The 21,253-nt window shown below is 43.4% G+C and overlaps 1 protein-coding gene across 1 annotated transcript in view; it reads right to left on the bottom strand.

The window, feature by feature from the left end:
- Positions 1 to 2,395: 2,395 nt before the first annotated feature.
- The window catches only part of CDHR5 (cadherin related family member 5), a 58,832-nt gene continuing 39,974 nt past the window's right edge, over positions 2,396 to 21,253 (bottom strand). Inside the window, 5 exon segments of the mRNA XM_060262404.1 lie at positions 2,396 to 2,518; positions 2,520 to 2,915; positions 9,759 to 9,921; positions 15,396 to 16,200; positions 17,248 to 17,320. Of these exon segments, the coding sequence (XP_060118387.1) occupies positions 2,396 to 2,518; positions 2,520 to 2,915; positions 9,759 to 9,921; positions 15,396 to 16,200; positions 17,248 to 17,320 (1,560 nt within the window).

Raw genomic sequence — 21,253 nt, 5'->3', positions numbered from 1 at the left:
AACCCAGAGGTCCACAAGCTTACTCCAAAAGGCTGCAAATGCCAAAAAAAGAGAGGTAGTTTTGCTGTATTTCAGTGGAAGGCATATGCTATAAAGGAGGCCAAATAAAACAGAGTTTGGACTGAGTCCTTAAGATCCATACAATTAAGCTGGTTTAAAGTCCAATTTTACCTTATTATGCATTCCAGTCATGTTATACTAATTTTCATACAGCATTATAGCTGCTGTATGACGCAGTGCTTCTATAGCAGAGAAGGCAATTTCTTGGGGGGAAAGGTAGCCACAATCCAGCCTTACTATGGTCCAAGACTTGGACTTAAGAGCTGCCAACTTCCAGGTGTGAAACACAAAGCAGGAGAGAGTTAACCAAGAGTATGCTACCAAAGATACACAAAGTATCATAACCCAAAAATTACTAAAGAAACTAGAAATATACAATATCAACATTTTAAACCTTTCAAAAAACCATCTATAATAATCAATATATATATAAATCCAAGTTCATGTCAGTTGTGATGAGTGAATGTAATGCCCATGTTCTTTAGATTTCAGCAGCCAAATACAAGTTTGTGAAAAGAAAGCAGGTTTTATTTATTACAAGGTTAAACTAACTCAAAGTTAACAACAAAAATATACTTCTCAAGAGGGTCTAAGTAACCTCTGACCCAACTCCACTCAGGTGTGCTTCTATCAGCATCCCAACTTCCGCTGCATAGATCCATCCCCGATTCCTGATCAGTTTCGGGTCCCTTCTCCCACTTCCTCGCTCGTCGCCATTGGAGCCTTCCTTGAAGACTACGATAGGTAAATATCACCCTGTTTGTCTACCCATGTGTTCCCCTATCTCTCTAACTATGTTTCCTAGGACTGAATGTATGATTGTATGAGTATTTTATCTTGTATGGAAGCCTATATTTTTCCTAATAAATTATAATTGATTTTACTAAATTAGAGTCCCCATTATTTACGCATTACTTCTCTGGACGTGTATCTTGTATACATAGGTAAAAAGATCCTGAGTGAGCCAGGTGCCCACCTGACTAATTCCCCAACCTCGTTTTGAGGGCATTTTGGCTTACAAAGATGCATCACTATTCATCTAAAGCTGCTTCCACACAGATTGTTTTTTTCCACTTCAGTTATCAAACTGGAACATATTTTGGAGCATCCACATTACATCCTCTTCTAACTTTGTTCCATTACATCCTCTTCTAACTTTGTTCCATTCATCATTTTTGAATCCTCAGTATGCTGTTTCTCCAGTCCTTTGGGGAAGAGTGCAGTTGAAGAGTGTTGTTATGCCATCTAGACAAGAACATGTACGTTTTCCAAGATAATGTCTACATTGTCATTATTTCCCTTCCTTTAGCCTGCACAGCTGCCATTCCCCTTGTTACACTACTGGAAGGCCTTTGGAAAAAAACTGGTAATTGTTCTGTCCTAACAACCCCCTCTGCTTCTCACTTGCCTTGAAAGCCACTTGCTGGGGTCACTGTAAGTTGTAAGTCAACTGTAAGTTGATGGCACATTCATTCTTACATACACACGTACCTAATTGCTCTAGCCATAGCAATTACTGATTTTTAAAAGTCCTCCACTGTTAAGTGGATAATAAATGAAGGGTAAATTCTTGGTGTCAATAAATACAACACTGCAAATCCTCACTATGCAGAGGCAGGCAAAGTTCACAGACTGGAACGTGCAGTTGAGAAAGTGATATGATCAAGGCCATGAGTGAAATCCATGGCAGACATAAGATGAATATTGTATCCAAACCTTAGTCTTGAAACCTTGGATTCAAGTCTAAATCTCAGACTGGCAAAGTTCCATCATAACCAAACATTTGTAGAAATAAGATGAATCTATCAAAAATCAATATTTATTCATTTTTAACCCAGTTAAAATTCTTGCCTTGCTGCTTAGATAGTTTATATCATTGCTGAACTGTTCTGCAGAAATGCTTGTATATGCTATCTTTTTTGGATGCCTGGCATATGGACATGCCTGCAAGTATAACTGAGCAGATCCCCATACAGACTTCTGCTGGTTCAAATGTACTAACAGGACTAGTATAAGAATAATAATGAACATTGTTTAAAAGCAGCAAAGGCAGCTCAAAACACCTGAGATAAAAGGTACTTCTTTTTTGAGGCATTTTTTGTCTTGTGCAGGGATATGGCATTTGAATTTTCTGCCCGAGACATTAATACCTCAAGAGATCCCCAGGCACTTTATATATGATTTTCTTGATTCCAGTGATTATAATGATTCCTTAAAATAGGTAACTTATCAAATGCTAAAGATTCTAGGAAAAGCAGAACATATATCTATAGGAAAAGAAGATACACGTTTCTTCCTAATTAATATTGCTCATTAATAGTCTGAAGAATACAATTTAGCAAACAGTATAAAGATGATGGGCATTACAATAATTTCCTGAAAAGATTCCTGGAACGAAGGAAACATTGCTACCACCTCTGCCACTCTCTCTGTCATCTCCCTCACCTTCATAATCTCCCATCATCACTATCATCATCATTCCTACTCTCTTCTGCATCACTGTCGACTTCAATCATCATCTCAACATCCTTAACTTCCAGGGTAATGTCTTCTTTAAACCACACAGCCTTATATCCATCGTCTGCCAGCCTCCTGTCCTTTGTGAGAATGGATTTTACTTCCTTTTCATTGCCATTGTTGTCCTCTTTTTCTTCACCTTCCTCTGTCCCTTCAGAACGTGATGATGCCTGCCTGTTTTCTATGGCCTTCTTTGAGGGAGGTGGAGTACCCAACAGCACTTTTGTAACTGGATTATTGCTGGCAGACTCGTCACTTGCGAATGACTTATTGTCATTTTCACCTGAGTCAGGTTTCTCATCATCTTGGAGGCAGTGATTAGTTGAATCCAATGAGAGCTGCAAAAGAAGGGCAGACATTTTCACAGTTGGAGAGACACAAATAAGAAAAGCACTTCTATGTCAAATGATGCCTGATTTTAGTAGCCTGTTCAGAAGTATGTTCTGCCTACTCACATAGTTTCTGGGCAGAAAAACTGCCTCGTGTCACTTTTCACTTCACATTTAATGTGGCAATGTACTCCACGTGGAAAATGATAGTGTTACTTTCTCAACAGTTTGATTCAAGAGTTGACTTCATAAACATCAACACCTTCTTTGCATGTTCCCATCTATTGATCAAACTTCTTTCTTTTGCTGGGCAAACATTTTTTATTCTACCCAATAGCAAAGACTGAGGCTCAGACTGAGATACTGAAGAGTTTCATATGTGCCCATATGATGCCCTTCGTCAATGATTGGAGAATCTGGCTCTGGGACTATCTTATACTTGGAAAAATATCATTTTACAATTCTCCAGCACACTCACCCAAATCCCAGGAAGCCTTTGTGAAGCTATGGTTTCTTATTGTTACATACCTCTCTGACCCTGACATTTTGCCAAAAAAACCCAAATTTTATCATCATCTGATATATTTTAAAACCAGTGACACTCCTTTACTGTTGCATTTTGGCTTTATTGTGTATATGTTTTTTTTTAAATTCTATTCCCCCCCCCCCTTTCCCCTTCACTTTTCTTTTCAGGGAAGTTAGTTCACTCTGTGCATTCCATGCATTCTATAAGCTGAGCTCTTCTGAACCCTTTCAGTGTGTATTCTCTGTGTAGAGAGTTTATTATGCAGCTTTTTGTTTTGATCATATTGTCTTGTTGCTGTATCTATCTCTTGAACTTTGCCTGTCTTAATCTGATCCTAGGATAACGGTACAAATGTGTTATTATAGGTTTTTGTCAGGGGGAGGGGAGATTTAAAGGGTTAAGTATTTTGTGAATATTTGACTGCACTTGTATATTGTTTAAAAAGTTTAATTTTAAAAAAAAGAAAATGTAAAAAAAAAGTCACACCCAGTTTATGGCGATTCTACGAATTAGAGACCTCCAAAATGTCCTATGGTTAACAGCCTTGCTCAGGTCTTGCAGACTGAGGGCCTTGTGGCTTCCTTGATGGACTCCATCCATTTCATGTTGGGTCTCCCTCTTTTCCTGCTGCTTTCAATGTTTTCCAGCATGACTGACTTTTCCAGAATCTTGTCTTCCCATCATGTCGCCACAGTCTGATAGCATCACTATGTCAAGAACTGGTTCTTGCCAATATGTATGCAACTGATGATCATAATATGTATTCATGTGTGCAATCCAGTGCTTCTGTGTAGTCATGCTATTTGCACTGTCATGTCTTTGAAATGACATCATTAGTATTCTCTCTGCCCTGGCTGCAGAAGAGCCTCTCTGTGGGCTAAGACGCATTCCTCAACACAGCTGTGAAGGTCATCTGTTATCTGTACAGCCAGAAACTATAACTTTCAATTCTCTAAAAGCAAGTTTGAACTGGGAGGGGGGGGTACCTGTCTGGGAGGACATTTTGAAGGCTATTCCTACATTAGTTTCATTCCTGCTTACGTGGTAAATGGTCAGGGGGAAGGTATAAATGTATGATCAGTTCTAACAAAGAATGTATTGGGGGATCAGTTCTAACAAAAAATGTCTTGACTGTGAATATGAAGCTCTTTTAATAAAGCCTTATTTGAATTACCAAAAAAATGTGCCTGTTTGGATGGCTTGGTACTTCTGCTCCCACTTCCATTTTCAAAATAGCAACAAAAAGTAGCTATTTCTAGAAGGCGGCTATTTCCTTCAGCATGTGCCATCGGTCTCAGAGAGAGGGGGGCAATAGGCAAGAAACAGCAAGAGTGCTGGTAGGTTCTGCATCCACGTTCTATTTTGCTACCTGAGCCATGCCTCATACAGCTGAGGGTAGGCCCGGTGCGTGGGAGTAGGCAAACTAGGCAAATGTACCCCCTCCCCGCCTGCACCATCCCAGCTGCAGCACTTGCTGAACTCGGCAAGCACTGTGGAGGGGATGTGCTGACTGTTTTTTCCTGGCTTTAAGGGGTTGTGGAAGTTTCCCGACCCTTTAAAGACAAGAAAAAATGGTGCCTCTCATCCGCAGTGCCTGTTGAACTCAGCAAGCACTGCAGAGGGGATGCACGGAGTGCCGGTGTGATGACGTCACCTCTGGGTGATGTCATCAGGCAGTGTGCATGAAAAGTGCGCGCACAAACTTATTTATTTATTTATTTTATTATTTATATCCTGCCCTTCCCAACAAGTGGCTCAGGGCGGCTTAACTGGGGGAGGGCGTGCATTGGGGTTCTGCCTCAGGCAGCAGAGCCCCATGCGCCAGGCCTGGCTGAGGGCACTGGAGCCAGACAGTGTGCACTGGGCTGGATGAGAAGGGTCTAGCTTCTTTGGGACCATAACACCCTCCCACTGAGTGAGAGCTCTTTGACCACCGAGGTAGGCTATTTCCCTCAGCTACTGAGGGAAATAGAGAGAGTCAGTTTGGTGTAGAAGTTAAGTGTGGAGACTCTTATCTGGGAGAACTGGGTTTGATTCCGCTGTTGGTGTAAGTCTGCTGTGAAGCATGCTTAGATTGGGAGCATCTAGAATGACAGGTCTGATCACATGACTGATATAATCTATGCAATCAGAACAAGGCAAATCTGGATACTCACAGTGAGTTGCAATGAGTCAGCAGTATGACCTGATTGGCTGACCGGACTATATCTACGGCTGAGTTTTCAGTGTGCTTATCTCTTGTTTTGGACGGAGGGCTTGCGAGGCACTTTGACTCTCAGGACTGTTTTTGTAAATATTTCACCTCTGTATATATTTCTATATAATACACCGTTTGCACCAAAAGAGACTGGTGTATGGCTCTTCTTACTGGCGTTCCTATGAAAGGAGACTTCACGCTGTGGTCTGAGAGTACTCTGCACGTGCTCCAGCCAACATCCCCATTCCTCCGCTTGCAGCTGCTGGAATGGCCTTGGGTCAGCCATAGCTCTTGCAAGAGTTGTTCTTGAAAGGGCAGCTTCTGTGAGAGCTCTCTCAGCCACACCCACCTCACAGGGTGTCTGTTGTAGGGGAAGAAGATAGAGGAGATTGTAAGCTGCTCTGAGTCTCTGATTCAGAGAGAAGGGCACGGTACAAATCTATGGTCGTTGTCTTCTTCCTCTTCTTCTTCTGGTGACAGTGAGTCATCCCAAATGAGTCATTCTTTCAAAGTTCCCATAAGGGTGAGAACAGGGCATTCTCTCTGTACAATGAGTATTTGGCAAGTAATGTTTCTTAGTGAGTACAGAGAAGATTTCTAGAACTGGCATGTACTTTTTAACTTTGTAGGTAGTCACTTATTGTTTTACTCTTTCATAGTTTTCATTTCTCTTATGTGCTCTTAATTTAATTTTATTGTTTTCTCCTGCTATTTGGGCTGTTTTCTTGGGGTCTATAACTGTTGCATTTGGGAGGACTGTCTTTTGGGGTTGAGGGATCTTGATTATCTTGTGCAGAAGAAGGTACGGTTCTGGGATCAGAAAATCCCAGACAAGGAGAAGAAAGTCAGAGAATTAGGAGCTGGGTATTACAGCATTGTTGATCTAAGATTATATCCAGATGAACTGGCCTACCGGCCATGTATCACTGAGACCTGCCTCCTATGAAGGTGGGGCTGGGCAGTTAAAACTTTACCCACCAGGATTCTCATGCAACAGCAGGCTAGGCCTTGTGCTGGCTGGAGTCGCCATCGCTAATTCCATTTCACTTGCCAGGTGACATTTTCAACAAACACCAAAATTACAGGAGTTTGTATCTGGTCTAGGGTCATGCAGAAAAAAAACTACTAAATAATACACTGCAGTGCCATCTTAAACAGATTACATTCTTCTAAGTCTACTGATGTCAATGGGTTTTATAACTCTGCTTAGAACTACTCTGTTGGTATACCATCCACCCTGCTGCCTATCAAGCTGATTTTTGTGTTGGTACTGGAGACTTCCAGACTGCCAGTACTGGAAGATTTCTACCTTTATAATGAAGTCTCACTGTCCAATGGGCTTAGGTATTCATGACAACCACGGGGATGTTTCAGTTAATATAATCAGGTATAATGGTTATAGAGGCTGACTAGGATCCAGGTTTACATCCCCACTTTTCCATAGAAGCTTGCTTGGTGGGCAAATCACACACTTGCAGCCTAACCCTACTTCACATGGGTGTTTTGAAATTAAAAAATGGAGGAGAGGAGAACAATGCAAGTAGCTTCAAGTCCCCATTGGGGAGAATGAATAATGATGTAGGATGAAATAAATCTGTTCCAGGCACATGTGAATCATCAGATATGGCACTGGAGGAAATAGCCTTGCTCACCCTGCTAGATGATCACTGCCTTGTTGGTCCTCCTACACCTCTGTGCAGTCTTCAGTGTCATTCCCCATGGTATCCTACTAGACCACCTAGCCAGGATGGGCCTGGGAGAATCAGTGCTAAGCTGATTTCACTCTTTCCGTGAGGAAAAGTGTCAGAAGGGACTTTCAATTGGTTTCTTTGACCATTGGTATATGGAATCAAATCCTGTCCTCCATGCTTTTTAATATTCACATGAAGCTGTTTGGAGAGATCCTCCAGAGATATGGGGCAGAGTGCTATAAATATGCTGATGACATGTAACTGTCAGGGACCTGGCCGGAGTCTTGGATAAACTGCCAAGTGTTTTGTTAGGTGCCCAACAAAACCTTTACAGAGTCCCAAAGTGAATCCCATTGCGTGGCCCTGAAAATTTTTATAAGGGTGATCAAGCCCTTGGTTGTTCAGCTGGGCGGGGGATTGTTCCAGAGCCAACTCGTCCATTCTCTGGTTGGTCGTCTTCTCCGGCCACTGGTTGGTCATCTCTCTGGAGCCTACAGCAGTCACCTCCTGCTCCCTAGCATTCTCTTGCTGGCTGTGGCTTAAATCTTCAGCCTTGCCAGCTGGATCCTCCCCATTCAACTGCAGCCCCTTTCCTGGCAAGATCAGCCATGTCACTGCCAGTGCTTTACGCGCCAAGGGCTTACTCCTCCGTAGCCCCATTTTACCCTCCCAGTAACTCTCTCACTCTTTACCAAATAAATCCAGGGAAACAGCAAAAGTGAAGAATCAGTATCTGGAAACAGGATCAGTGTAAATAAAATTAAGCAATCAAGAGTACAGAAGTGTGTGGGAGGGAAATAAATCTGATCCAGGAATAGGTGTTTCACCTGTTCTGGTTGGGGTAACACTCCCTCGGAAAGATCAGGTCTGTAGCTTGTGGATGTTTGTAGATTGTCCTAGACAAAAAAAGTATCTGAAGTTGCTTGGAATTCATTTTACAATTAAGGCTAGGTTACAAGCAGCAGGAAGCCACCCTGGGCACAGTTGTATATGCTTTAGTAGTAGTCAAACTAGAGTACTGTAGCATGCTCTGCATAGGCCTGCCTTTGAAGATGGTACAGAAACTTCAGTTGGTGCAAAATGTAGTTGTGAGATATATCAAACCATTACTATTTCAGTTGCAGCAGCTACCAATTTGTTTCTGGGTTCAATTGAACAGCTTGTTTTTGACCTTTTAAGGCTCTGAATGGCTTGGATCCAGGTTATGTAAAAGACTGTCCGTATCCATATTAACTTGCCTGGGTTTTGAGATCCATGCATGCTGCCTTCCTGTAGGAACCAGATTAGCAAAAATTGGATGGGTTGCAACTCATGGGAAAGCTTTTGAACCAGTCCCCATTTACTACAGAAATCCCTTCCCCCAGGACTAGGTCATCCTTGTGTTCCTCTACAAACTTCCAGACTGGATTAAAGACCTCTATTCCCAGGTCTTCAAAGTGGAACAGCACCTGTTGTTATACTCCTGAACTTTTAAATATGAGTTTTAATGTTAATTTAATGTGGATTTTATAGTGACAATGCTTTAAGCTAGGCTCTGTTGTGAGCTGCCTTGAAGTTTTCTGTGTGTAAAAGTGGTTTATAAATATTCTAAAATAACTGAATGAATATGAGCCCAGGGATTTCAAATCCAGTGGTTTGTTTGTTTGTTTGTTTATTCCGTAACTTATATCCCGCCCTTCCCATAAGTGGCTCAGGGCGGCTTACAACAAACAGTCTTGGAGGTCAGTTGACATGTTCTTATGTTAAGATTAGCCTAGCACATGGTTCATTCCTTGTGTATGTGTCTTTTATTGCTGTTCTATTGTGTGGAAGCAATGGGAACTGATTCCATTTTGGATCATTGTTTAAATAATGCAAGGAAGCTTTCTGCTCTCTCTAGATCTGGCACTGTTCAATATAAAAAAGCTGCATGTTATTATTTCTGAGTGCCTTTGTTGTTTTTAGATTTTTAAAAACCTTTCACCTATAGATGCAATGTAAATCATGGTTTCTTCTATGTCTTTGGGATTTCTCATCTACCTGTTCACATCATGTATTGGTTCATGCTATCAGAGTAAACCCAGATAAGATTGAGCTTCTGTTGAATCTTTGTATAGGAGGATAAAGTAGATGTTCTGACGATGGCAGCTTCTATATACTTGACCCTTGGCTAGGTCAGAAATCCTGACTAAGGATATGGGTTTGATGTGGGAGTTCAGGCTAAAATAAAACTCTGCACTTGCTGAGGGAACAATTTGTGCTTGCTGTAGTTGAATACATATGCAACTATAGAATGGCTTTGAGAACGGTGTGCATCAATTTTTTTGCCAGAATCACAGATGGAAAATAACACTAAAACCCTTTTTAAGTCCCATGCCTATGATCTGTGCAACCCCCCACCCTTTCTTTATACTTATTTGTTCTTCCCCAATATAAATGAAAGGCAAAGGCCCACTTACTTGGTCGCTGTCTTCTCCATCTTTCTGTTTCCTTGAGCTTTTGTAATACTTGCAGATCATTACGAACAGGAGGGCCAATGTAATTGCTAATAAGCTGCCTAAAGTGGCACCAAGAATAATCATATCCTTTTCTTCACAATCACATGCAAGGAAACAAAGAGCTCTTTTAATATGCATTTATTATCTATCCCACATCAAGAAGCCGCCTAACTGCCTACAGCATTGATGCCTTTTCTGCTGCCCTGTCCTGTTCTTCTAATAGCAACTTGACCCCCAAGAAATGTAACAGATGAAGCTTTTCCTAGCATGGTGAGAAAACAGTGGAAAGAGCCTGATTTTTTTTTTTTTACAAGTCAGGCTTATGTTACCGTTTTCGCACACAGCTTACCTCGCAGTCACAATCCTGTTCCCTCCGCAGCATCCGGTCGGATTTCCCACCATCTGCACTGGAGTTACAGGAAGTGCCGCAGCTTCTGCGTAGCAAACGTAAACTGGGTCTTAGCGGTTTACGTTTGCTATGCAAAAGCCGCGGCACTTCCTGTAACTCCGGCACAGATGGTGCGAAATCCAACCGGACGCTGTGGAAGGAACAGGATTGTGACTGCGAGGTTAGCTGTGTGCGAAAACGGTATCTGACACTGGAGCATTCCTACCTAACCATCCACATCTTCACAAGCCTCACCTTTTTGCTGCCCCAAGAAAACCCTTGTGTGGGAGCATGCCTACTCTATTGAAGGTTCACACATGCAAGGCTGGATTTATATTTGTCCACATTGTGATTGGTAGGCATCATTTTGAAAGAAAAATTTACTGAGAAAAGAGGCTATTTCAACTTTTTGCTCTCAGAACAAAAAAAAATTAGAGTGGGTTTTTATATCCTGCTTTTCTCTACTATAAGGAGTGTCAAAGCAACTTACAATCTTCTTTCCTTTCTCTCCTCACAACAGTCACCTTGTGAAGTACGTAGATGGTGCTGAGAAAGTTCTGAGAACTGTGACTGGCCCATGTGCAGGAGTGAGTAATCAAACCCAGTTCTCCAGATTATGCTGTTTTTAACTACTACATCAGAGGTATCTAACTCAATTATTAAGAGGGCCGGATCCGACGTAAATGTCACTTTGTTGGGCTGGCCCGTGCATGCCATAAAATGTAACATGAGGTACCAGAGATATAAATGAGGTACCAGAGATATAAATGAGGTACCAGAGATATAAATGTCAAATGGCAATAGCAGATGAATGACAATAGCAGGCTTGATTGGATTAGGTGTGATTTGCAGAGGAGGAGTAGGTATGGAGATACCAACATCGGTAATGAGGCAGGAAACCTGGGTCTTAATTCCATCCAGGAGGATTCAGTCCAGCAGGACGCAAAGAATAAATGGACGTAACACGTAAGTATGACATTTAGAAATCACAACATTCAGTGGCTGACCTAAGAGTGGCAGTGTTCATACAAAGGAATTTCAAAGGGAGATTAGAAAGAGATATTACTGAATTGCAATTGATAATGAAGCTCAACAGAATGCATCCTCCAGGACTGAGCTAAGAGCTAGTTTTCCTGTCTCATTACCAACGTGTGCTTATTATCATTTAGTGCCTGAAATCACTCCATTCTCCAAGATATAAGGACCAATCCAAGTGTTCTAATTCCCAATCAGGGTCCTTTTGAAAGACAATAAATTCAGATAGGAACAGAGGAATCCAATCTATTTAAAAAAAAACTTTTTAGAATAAGCCAAAATAATTTCCTCAATGTACATTGTACTTCTCAGAACAACCCATCCATTCACCCTCCCTCCAAAGAAGAAGTGTGCTTGCACATAAAAACTCAAACCTGAAATAAAATACAGCTGCTATCATGGAACTCCGACTTTGTTTACTCTCTCTCTCTTTCCTCACCCTCCCTTCCTCCCCAAAAGAGGAGGAGCAGCCCCAGGAAAGGAAGCAGAAGCTCTGTGTATGTGTGCATGCAAGACAGAGAGAGAGTCTTGTCTTTGTACCTGCACAGAACAGGAAGCTGCCAAGGAGCAGTGTGTGTGTGTGTGAGAGAGGGGGGGGCAATAGGAAACAGGAAGCAAAAAGCCACTGAGGGAGATGGGGAGAAAGCAAGCTTCAGTGTGGCTATTGTAGCAGCCTTGGAAAAGGAAGCAGGAGAAGGGAGTTGCTTGGGGGACAGATTTAAGCCCTGCATGGGCCAGATCCTTCCCACAGGCCACATGTTTGACATCCCTGACCTAGAGCCCTACACCGTAGGAATAGGCAATTCATAAATTAAATGTATAAATAAATATGTATAAATAAATATTTAAATGGGATTGTCAGACACCGTGTGTTCAATATTAGCATGCTAGAGATTTCATGTGCTAATGTTGTACACAGTGCAGAATCATATGTGTTGCAGCCCAATTTAAATTTGACACTGAGAACATGTGAGGTCACACATGTAAGTAACATTTAAATTTAGCCCCCAAAGGAATATTGGCTAGAATGTGAATCTGATTTTAAAATGGCCCTCTCATGTTTCTATGTCTAGGGATTCCAGACCCCATGGGAGTGGGGTCCCCTCTTCGAGGCACCACCTCTCTGCTGCCAACTGACTGGTGGGAGAAGTTACTGCAAAAAAAGGGGAGTTTCACCCAGTGTTTTTGCGATGTCCCCAACATGACTTCAACATGACTTGGAAGTGATGTAGGCACATTGGGGACATTGGGGTGATGCTCTGGTTTTTGGGCAAAACTCTATGGCAAAAGTTAACTACGCTAGAGCTTCTGTCCAAAAACTGGAGCATCACAACGATGTGCCTACATCACTTCCAGGTCACATTGGAAGTCATGTTGGGGACATCACTGAAATATCAGGTGAGACACCCTGCTCCCAGTAAGTCCACTCCCCATTCTCTGCCAGCTGCCTGGAGGGACCTGGCAACCCTACCTATGTCATATGAACATCGCTATGGATTAAAAAGGTATTCTCCTGTGGCTACTTTTTAAATATACTGATCTGTTTGATGTAAAAGGAGGATTATATGAATAATCCACAAGTAGTAGAGATAGGGAGGTACACAAAGGCTCCTGTTGTGTCCCCTTCTTTTAATCTACCACTATAGATAGTATATAAAGGAGGTAATTACTCCCACTTGTACATTAGAGTCCAGCCAATTTCCTTGAGGTGATATTCTTAAAAGCCATTCTAGACCTTTGAATTAATGTCCTGAATGCTGTGCTAGTCCCTGTTTCCAGCCAGCCATGCAACTATGCCTTCTGATTTTCTGGCTATCCTGAGAATACAGGTCAGTGTTTTCTAAGGCTGACTTGATTTCACCTTCCCTGGGGAGCAGGGCTGGATCGGGGGGAGGGGGGGCAGAGGGGGGTGCAATGGAGGGGGCCCCAAATTGGGTATGGAATCCATTGTATTCTATGGGACCATAAGATAGAATGGCTGCAGTGATATATGGAGCTGCTTTTTAAGAAAAATAAGGAGAGGCCTAAGTCAGTATTAAAAAAAAATGCTTTTCCGGGTGAAGGTTAAATGTTGTTAAAATATCTCAGGTAGTGAAGATCCCTACCTGAGACACTGGAGAGCCACTGGCAATCAGTGTAGAAGACCATCTAAATTAGATGGACCAGTGGTCTCGAGAGTACAATGCAGTTTCATAATTCACAGCATCCACCGTCTGCAAGAATTACAGAGCCTCAACAGAAAGCCCTTTGAAACCAACAGGGCAAATAATGATGATGGTGATCATTTGATTTATATTGAATTGGTTTGAAACCCAGCAGCATTCATCTCAGAAAAGATAAAGCAAACAGCTTTACATCAACCACTTCGGTTCCCAAACCAACTTCAGGTGCCAATCCAAAACCTACCAGGATTAGTGGATGAGGAGTATTTTTATTATGACTTCAAGTTTTAATCAAACTTCCAAAGCACTTTGTCTTTCGCAAAACCGTATAAGAGGGCATTTTAAAAAAAGAGTGGAATGGCCCACGAGGGCATTTTAAAAAAGAATTGAATGGCCCAGGAGGGCACCTTTTATAATAAAACAGGATTGTTATCCACTCTTACCACTTATTATTGTAAGTATCACTTGCTTTTACTGCATTGTCTTTACCTGGTAATCTACTTTCTGTATTGTTCACAGTATACTTTAAGTTTGTTGTTCACATCTGTAATTCTGTAATCCTAGTCCTATTGCATTGCTCTTTGGTTGTTTTACGTTATCTGATATATCCCGTAATCTTCCTTGAATCTCAGCAAGAAATGTAGACAATAAATAAAATAATAAAATTGGCAATAAAACATACAAGATAAAATGACAGCAACTATAAATCGAAAGCAGTATGAAGCTCAGCACCTTTCCAGACAATTTAAGAAGCTGAGGCCTGGACCCACTTGGGTTCTGATCCCAAGGACATTTCCTTGTTCATATCCTTCACTGAAAATCTCTCAGCTCTGGGGATCTTGCCACCCCAGAAGCAATCACAAGAACTCACAGTCCTGCTTGAGTGTTTGCTTTAGGGTTAGAGCAAGGGTCTCCAATATGGTGCCTGCTAACACCCTTCCTGGTGACCACCAAGTGTTTTTAGAAAGTGGGTTGAGCCAGGTGGGGCTTTTGTCCAGCAGGATTGGCCACTAGAAATTTGGTTGGTAGTGCGGACTTTTGAAATGATGCTTCAGCAGCAGCTGCCACTACAGCACAAGGATCTTCACTGTGTGCATGAAGGTAAGCTACAGCAACCATTGAGTGCAGTTTTTCCTTTGGCTGATCCCAACTACTGACCTATGGGCTTTAACTACACATTATGCAATTGTTTTCTCAGTCTAGAACATGCTTTTTGAAATGTTTGCCCAACTGAGGGGAAAAATTAAACTTACTGCAGTGTGGCAAATAGAGTTACCACCAGAAGAGCTCAGAAATAAGGAACGCACACTGTAACATAATGACATATAAGGTGCATCAGAACTTTAGCAGTATCTTATTACAATATACCATCCTTGTCATGGATTAAATTTAAGTTCCTTTTTGCAGTTCTTTTCCATTAGTATTTCTGAAACAAATATATAAGGAACAGTTCCTTGAAATAGGGAACATATAGCAAACTTTGGGGCAAACATTAGCAGGAGAGGCAATTTAGATGGGGAGAATGGCAAGGAAAGCTAACTGCACCTCTCCACAGCTAGTGACCTGATCAAAATCAGGGGCTCCCAAGAATGTTTTTAAGGTGAAAATCAATGCTCTGAGATATCCAGTCACAGATTTTTCTATAAGCATGTAGTTTGACCCTGAGATGATAACTTTGGGTTTTCATTTTTAATTCTACTATACTAATTCTACCTGCCAACCTTGCATTTTATCTCCATGGTCCTTCCCATTCTAACCCCTCTGTCCCTGGACTGTGGCTCCACCTTGATCTCAGCTACACAACCCTTTGGAAGGTTCACATCTACCATTCAGATTTCAGAACTCTCTTAAGGCAAGGGGTATGAATTTTCATTGGGGTTTGTCTGAGATCCTCCTGCAGCTACACAAGAGTTAACTATACCTGAAAACAAAGTTTTGAAAGGAAAACACTGAAAAGCAATAAAAAGAGAGAAACACTTTGATGCTCAATAACCTGTAAATGCTGGAGAAGACCAGGAGTCAGTTGATGTTGATTGATTAGATGTTGATTGATTAGATGTTGATGATATCTGAGTGTTAGACAGTGAGGCAGCTGACGTCACAGCAGTTGCTGAGGTGTCTCTTCTTGTGGTAGATTTAGATATCAGGATGGTGGACTGGGAAGTTTTTACTGTGGCTGTAAAAAGAGAAGCAGAGGATGCAGTCCTACTGGTTGCTGCTGAAGGCTTCAAACTTTCAGATTGCAAAGTTATTCTAGCAGTAGACAGTGAAACAACATCTGCTGCTGTGGGAGACTTTGTAAATCCAGCCTGAGAAGCAGTCATAGTCCGAGTTGACTGAAGAGCGTCAAGTGTTGCTTGGCTTTTTCTTGTTATGGGAGAACTGGTGGTATGAGACTGTGAGGTAGTGATGTAGGAAGATGTCGTAGTTACCAGTGGTGGGGATCCAGATGTTGTAGGAGGCCTCCCTGTGACACCAGCATTAGTAGTTCTGCTTGCTTGGCTTATCCCCGTTATGGAAGATCTGGTGGTCTGAGACTGTGAAGTGTTCCCTGTAATGTAGGAAGATGTCAATGTAGTTACCAAAGGTGGGATGATAGATCCAGATGTTGTATTTGTCCCAGGACTTCCTGTGAGGCCAGCATTACTAGCTGTACTTGTAGAAGGTACTGTTGAGGATCCAGATGGAGTTGTAGATAAAGTGTTATTTATCCCAGTTGTTATTGATGAACCTAAGGGATTTGAAATAGTAGTCCTTGTCTCTGAGGTGCTTGGGGTAGCTATGATGGTGGTAGTAGTTGTGGGAACAGTGGTTGTACCTGGAAATACATCAGGCATTGGCTTAGCCACTTTGCCAGCTATAACATTAACAATTATAATTTTACTTCTAGAAATCATATTCTCTGTCCTTGTGAAATGCATGTAGGGCGAAGGGAAAGAGGATAATATCACAAGAGCCCTTCTATGGTGAAACCTACATAAGTACAGAGAAAGAAATAGTCTTGATACTCTGCAAGGTTCCATGACAGAACGGGGATTTGAACCAGAGTTTCCTCCCTGATCCTAGTCTGAAACACTAACTCCAGCATCACACTGGCTTTTCTGTGGTGGCTGCTTTTGACCAGTAGTGGGCAGCCAGTCCTGGATGATGGAACTCATGTAGTATCAAGTTGCCTATGGTTGCTCTTAGGCCAGGTCCTGATGAGTCTCCCCTTAAAGGGCAAAACAGGCCTTGAAAAGGTCCTGAACGCTCTCACATTCAAGATAAAAAAAATCACCATGAAAAAATATTGAAGGGCTACATAAGAAGCATGAGACTAGAATGGTATGGCTAGTGACAGCTTGATTCTCAATAATAGCTATGTATATGAGGCAACTTCAGACAAAACATGGAATGCAGGCCTACGCACATTACCTAAGGTCAAGCTCCCCTAAAGATAGCAGACTTGCTTAGCAAATATACATTAGGAAAGGAAAAGGAAAGGTCCCCTGTGCTAGCACCAGTCGTTTCCGACTCTGGGGTGACATTGCTTTCACAACGTTTTCACGGCAGACTTTTTACGGGGTGGTTTGCCATTGCCTTGCCCAGTCTTTTACACTTTCCCCGCAGCAAGCTGGGTACTCATTTTACCGACCTCGGAAGGATGGAAGGCTGAGTCAACCTTGGGTCAGCTACCTGAATCCAACTTCCACTGGAATCAAACTCAGGTTGTGAGCAGAGAGTTCAGACCACAGTACTGCTGCTTTACCACTCTGTGCCACGTGCCGCTTATACATTAGGACTGAGCTTTAAATTTGTTTCAGGAGTCTCTATGACCGCTGATTTCATGTGCACTATATAAGCCACAAAGGCATTTCCAACATACCTGTCAAAGGTGTGACATCTACAATGATCAGTGTGCTTGCCTCTTCCATAGTCATCTTATCATTAGCTATAGCCTGCAAAGATGTGAAAGTGGATGTTAATCCCCTACATACAGTAATGTGCCAAGTCTGTCAGCCCATTTAAAAAGACAATGGATTACTTGCTTAGTCCTGTATAGACATACTAATTGTATGAGGATAGCATGGTTTCACACCAAACAGCCACATCTCTTTGGTACAGAGAGCGTCTATGCACAAGTCATGTTATTACAGTTTGAGCCTATATATACTGGGTTCTGTGCATGTAATCAATACACTCCAGTGTTGCACTGCTCTATTCTGAAAGCACTATACACTTTATTTCTGCTTGCTGAGGGGTCAGAGATTTCTTCCAGCCTTAAGCAAGCAGCAGCAACATGGAGCTTAACTTTCAGTCCTGCCCATTGTTTCTGCTTGCTGAGGGGTCAGAGATTTCTTCCAGCCCCTAAGCAAGCAGAAGCAACACTGAGCTTCCATAAGAACATAAGAGGAGCCATGTTGGATCAGGCCAATGGCCCATCCAGTCCAACACTCTGTATCACACAGTGGCCAAAAATTTATACATATATATACACACTGTGGCTAATAGCCACTGATGGACCTCTGCTCCATATTTTTACCTAACCCCCTCTTTAAGCTGGCTATGCTTGTAGCCGCCGCCACCTCCTGTGGCAGTGAATTCCACATGTTAATCACCCTTTGGGTGAAGAAGTACCTCCTTTTATCCGTTCTAACCCGACTGCTCAGCAATTTCATTGAATGCCCACGAGTTCTTGTATTGTGAGAAAGGGAGAAAAGTACAGTACTTCTTTCTCTACTTTCTCCATCCCATACATAATCTTGTAATCCTCTATCATATCACCCCGCAGTTGACGTTTCTCCAAGCTAAAGAGCCCCAAGCGTTTTAACCTTTCTTCATAGGGAAAGTGTTCCAAACCTGTAATCATTCTAGTTGCCCTTTTCTGCACTTTTTCCAATGCTATAATATCCTTTTTGAGGTGCGGTGACTAGAATTGCACACAGTATTCCAAATGAGACCGCACCATCGATTTATACAGGAGCATTATGATACTGGCTGATTTGTTTTCAATTCCCTTCCTAATAATTCCCAGCATGGCGTTGGCCTTTTTTATTGCAATCGCTCACAAAATGTCTTGACATTTTCAGTGAGTTATCTACCACGACCCCAAGATCTCTCTCTTGGTCAGTCTCTGCCAGTTCGCACCCCATCAACTTGTATTTGTAGCTGGGATTCTTGGCCCCAATGTGCATTACTTTGCACTTGGCCACATTGAATCTCATCTGCCACGTTGACGCCCACTCACCCAGCCGCAACAGATCCCTTTGGAGTTCCTCACAATCCTCTCTGGTTCTTACCACCCTGAACAATTTAGTGTCACCCGCAAACTTGGCCACTTCACTGCTTACTCTCAACTCCAAATCATTTATGAACAAGTTAAAGAGCATGGGACCCAGTACCGAGCCCTGCGGCACTCCACTGCTTACCGTCCTCCACTGCGAAGACTGCCCATTTATACTCACTCTCTGCTTCCTATTAATTAGCCAGTTTTTGATCCACAAGAGGACCTGTCCTTTTACTCCATGACTCTCAAGCTTACTAAGGAGCCTTTGATGAGGAACTTTATCAAAAGCTTTCTGGAAGTAAAGGTAAACAATATCTATCGGGTCTCCTTTGTCCACATATTTGTTCACCCCCTCAAAGAAACGTAACAGGTTAGTGAGGCAAGATCTTCCCTTACAGAACCCATGCTGAGTCTTCCTCAATAACTCGTGTTCATCAATGTGCCTACTCATTCTGTCCTTGATAATGGTTTCTACCCACTTTCCCGGTATTGAAGTCAGACTGACTGGCCTGTAGTTACCCGGATCTCCTCTGGAACCCTTTTTAAAGATGGGGGTGACATTTGCTACCTTCCAGTCCTCAGGAACGGAGGCAGATGTCAATAAAAGATTACATATTTTTGTCAGAAGATCCACAAGTTCAACAATGAGTTCTTTCAGAACTCTTGGATGTAGTCCATCCAGACCTGGTGACTTATTAGTTTTTAATTCGTCCATCAGTTGTGGGACCTTAACTTTTAGTCCTGGGCACTGAAAGTGCCCTGTTGTTTCTGCTTGCTGAGGGGCACCCCCATAGCCAGGATTTGAAGAATTGGGGGACCTTGATTTTTTTCAGGGGGCATATAGTGGCCCCAACCTCCATGGCCTTCTCTCCTACCACCACTGAGGAGGAAAGCTGCCAGCTCGCTGCCATACAGCCTCCCCCCTCCCCACAGCTGCCCCAAGGTGATCCCTTTCCACCCCTCTTCCAGCAGCTCTGGTGGGGAGCCACTCAGAGGTTTAGATACATGCCACACAGTCTCCTTTCCTTACCTGTAGCATGATCCAGCTTGGCAAGCCCGGCGGGACAAGGGGTGGTGGTGGAAGGCGCCACCAAGTCGCAACTGACTTCTGGGGCTACAAGACCTCCGATTCGTATTTCTTCCTGTCGGAGGGTGAGCTGAGGCTGCCCAAGCACAGCTCCCACTCTCGCTTGGGAGGCCAGCGAGACTAGGCCAGAAAACCCCTGCAGGCAAACATCACCTCTCCACTGATCCCCAGCCCCGGACTGCAGTCGGGACCTCCACTTGTGTGCGCCAGCCTATCCTATCCTGCCTTGTCTGGCAGAGAAAGCCTGCAATGGAGCCATCTGTGTCCTACTCCCGCCGCTCCACTTGAGGGCCAGAATGGTCTCTTCTTGCAGGCGCCCTCTAGCTCAACGTCAGCCCAAGGCATAGCTTAACTTTCAGTCCTGGATGCTGAAAGTGCCCTGTTGTTTCTGCTTGCTGAGGGGTCAGAGATTTCTTCCAGCCCCTAAGGAAGCAGAAGCAACATGGAGCTTAACTTTCAGTCCAGGGCGCTGAAAGTTCCCCATTGTTTCTGCTTGCTGAGGGGTCAGAGATTTCTTCCAGCCCCTAAGGAAGCAGAAGCAACATAGAGCTTAACTTTCAGTCCTGGGTGCTGAAAGTGCCCTGTTGTTTCTGCTTGCTGAGGGGTCAGAGAATTCTTCCGGCCCCTAAGCAAGCGGAAGCAACTGTGTATGATCAGGTCCCCTAAGCAAGCAGAAGCAGCAGTGTATGATGACGGCAGAATGGAGAAGGATGCAGCTGAGGCACTTGAGGCTGGTTAGGGGTCCCAAGTCAGAGGGCCCTGCCTAGCAGTCAGTGGGCTGTGCCCCCACAGGCCCCCTCGTAGCTACGTGCCTGTCCCTTAGACAGACACGTCCTTGGCCATATAGGGCTTTAAAGGTCAATACCAACACTTTGAAATGGATTCGGTACACAATAGGCAGCCAGTGCAGCTCTCTCAGCACTAGTTAAATGTGCTCCCATCAAGGAAGCTGCATTAACAACCGTGCTGCAGCATTCTGCACTATCTGCGATTTCCGAGTCAGAGTCAAAGGTAGCCCCATGTAGAGAGCACTACAGTATTTGTAATATTAGTCACAGCTTATTGTTGGAATTCTCTGTCTGGGGCAGTGATGCTCTGTATTCTTTTGCTTAGGAGTGGGGGGGGGCACAGTGGAAGGGCTTCTAGCCCCACTGGTGGACCTCTTGATGGCTTTTTTGGGCACTGTGTGACACAGAGGTCGTTTTCGCACTCACCTCCAGCCGGCGCAACCCCCCTCTTCACCGCGCAGGATCTGCGCGGATTTCGCACTAAATGCCGCAGAGCAGCCTTTTGCGCCGGAAACTCCCGTTGCAAAAGCCGCGCAAACGGAAACTGCTTTTTGGCGGTTTACGTTTGAGCGGCTTTTGCGCCGGGAGTTTCCGGCGCAAAAGGCTGCTCCGCGGCATTTAGTGCGAAATCCGCGCAGATCCTGCGCGGTGAAGAGGGGGGTCGCGCCGGCTGGAGGTGAGTGCGAAAACGACCAGTGTTGGACTGGATGGGCCATTGGCCTGACCCAAC

This window comes from Heteronotia binoei, chromosome 21 (genome assembly GCF_032191835.1).
Source record: "Heteronotia binoei isolate CCM8104 ecotype False Entrance Well chromosome 21, APGP_CSIRO_Hbin_v1, whole genome shotgun sequence".
Classification (NCBI taxonomy): Eukaryota; Metazoa; Chordata; class Lepidosauria; order Squamata; family Gekkonidae; genus Heteronotia; species Heteronotia binoei.
The sequence above is the reverse complement of the archived record's forward strand: the minus strand, read 5'-3'. Positions and strand labels throughout refer to the sequence as shown.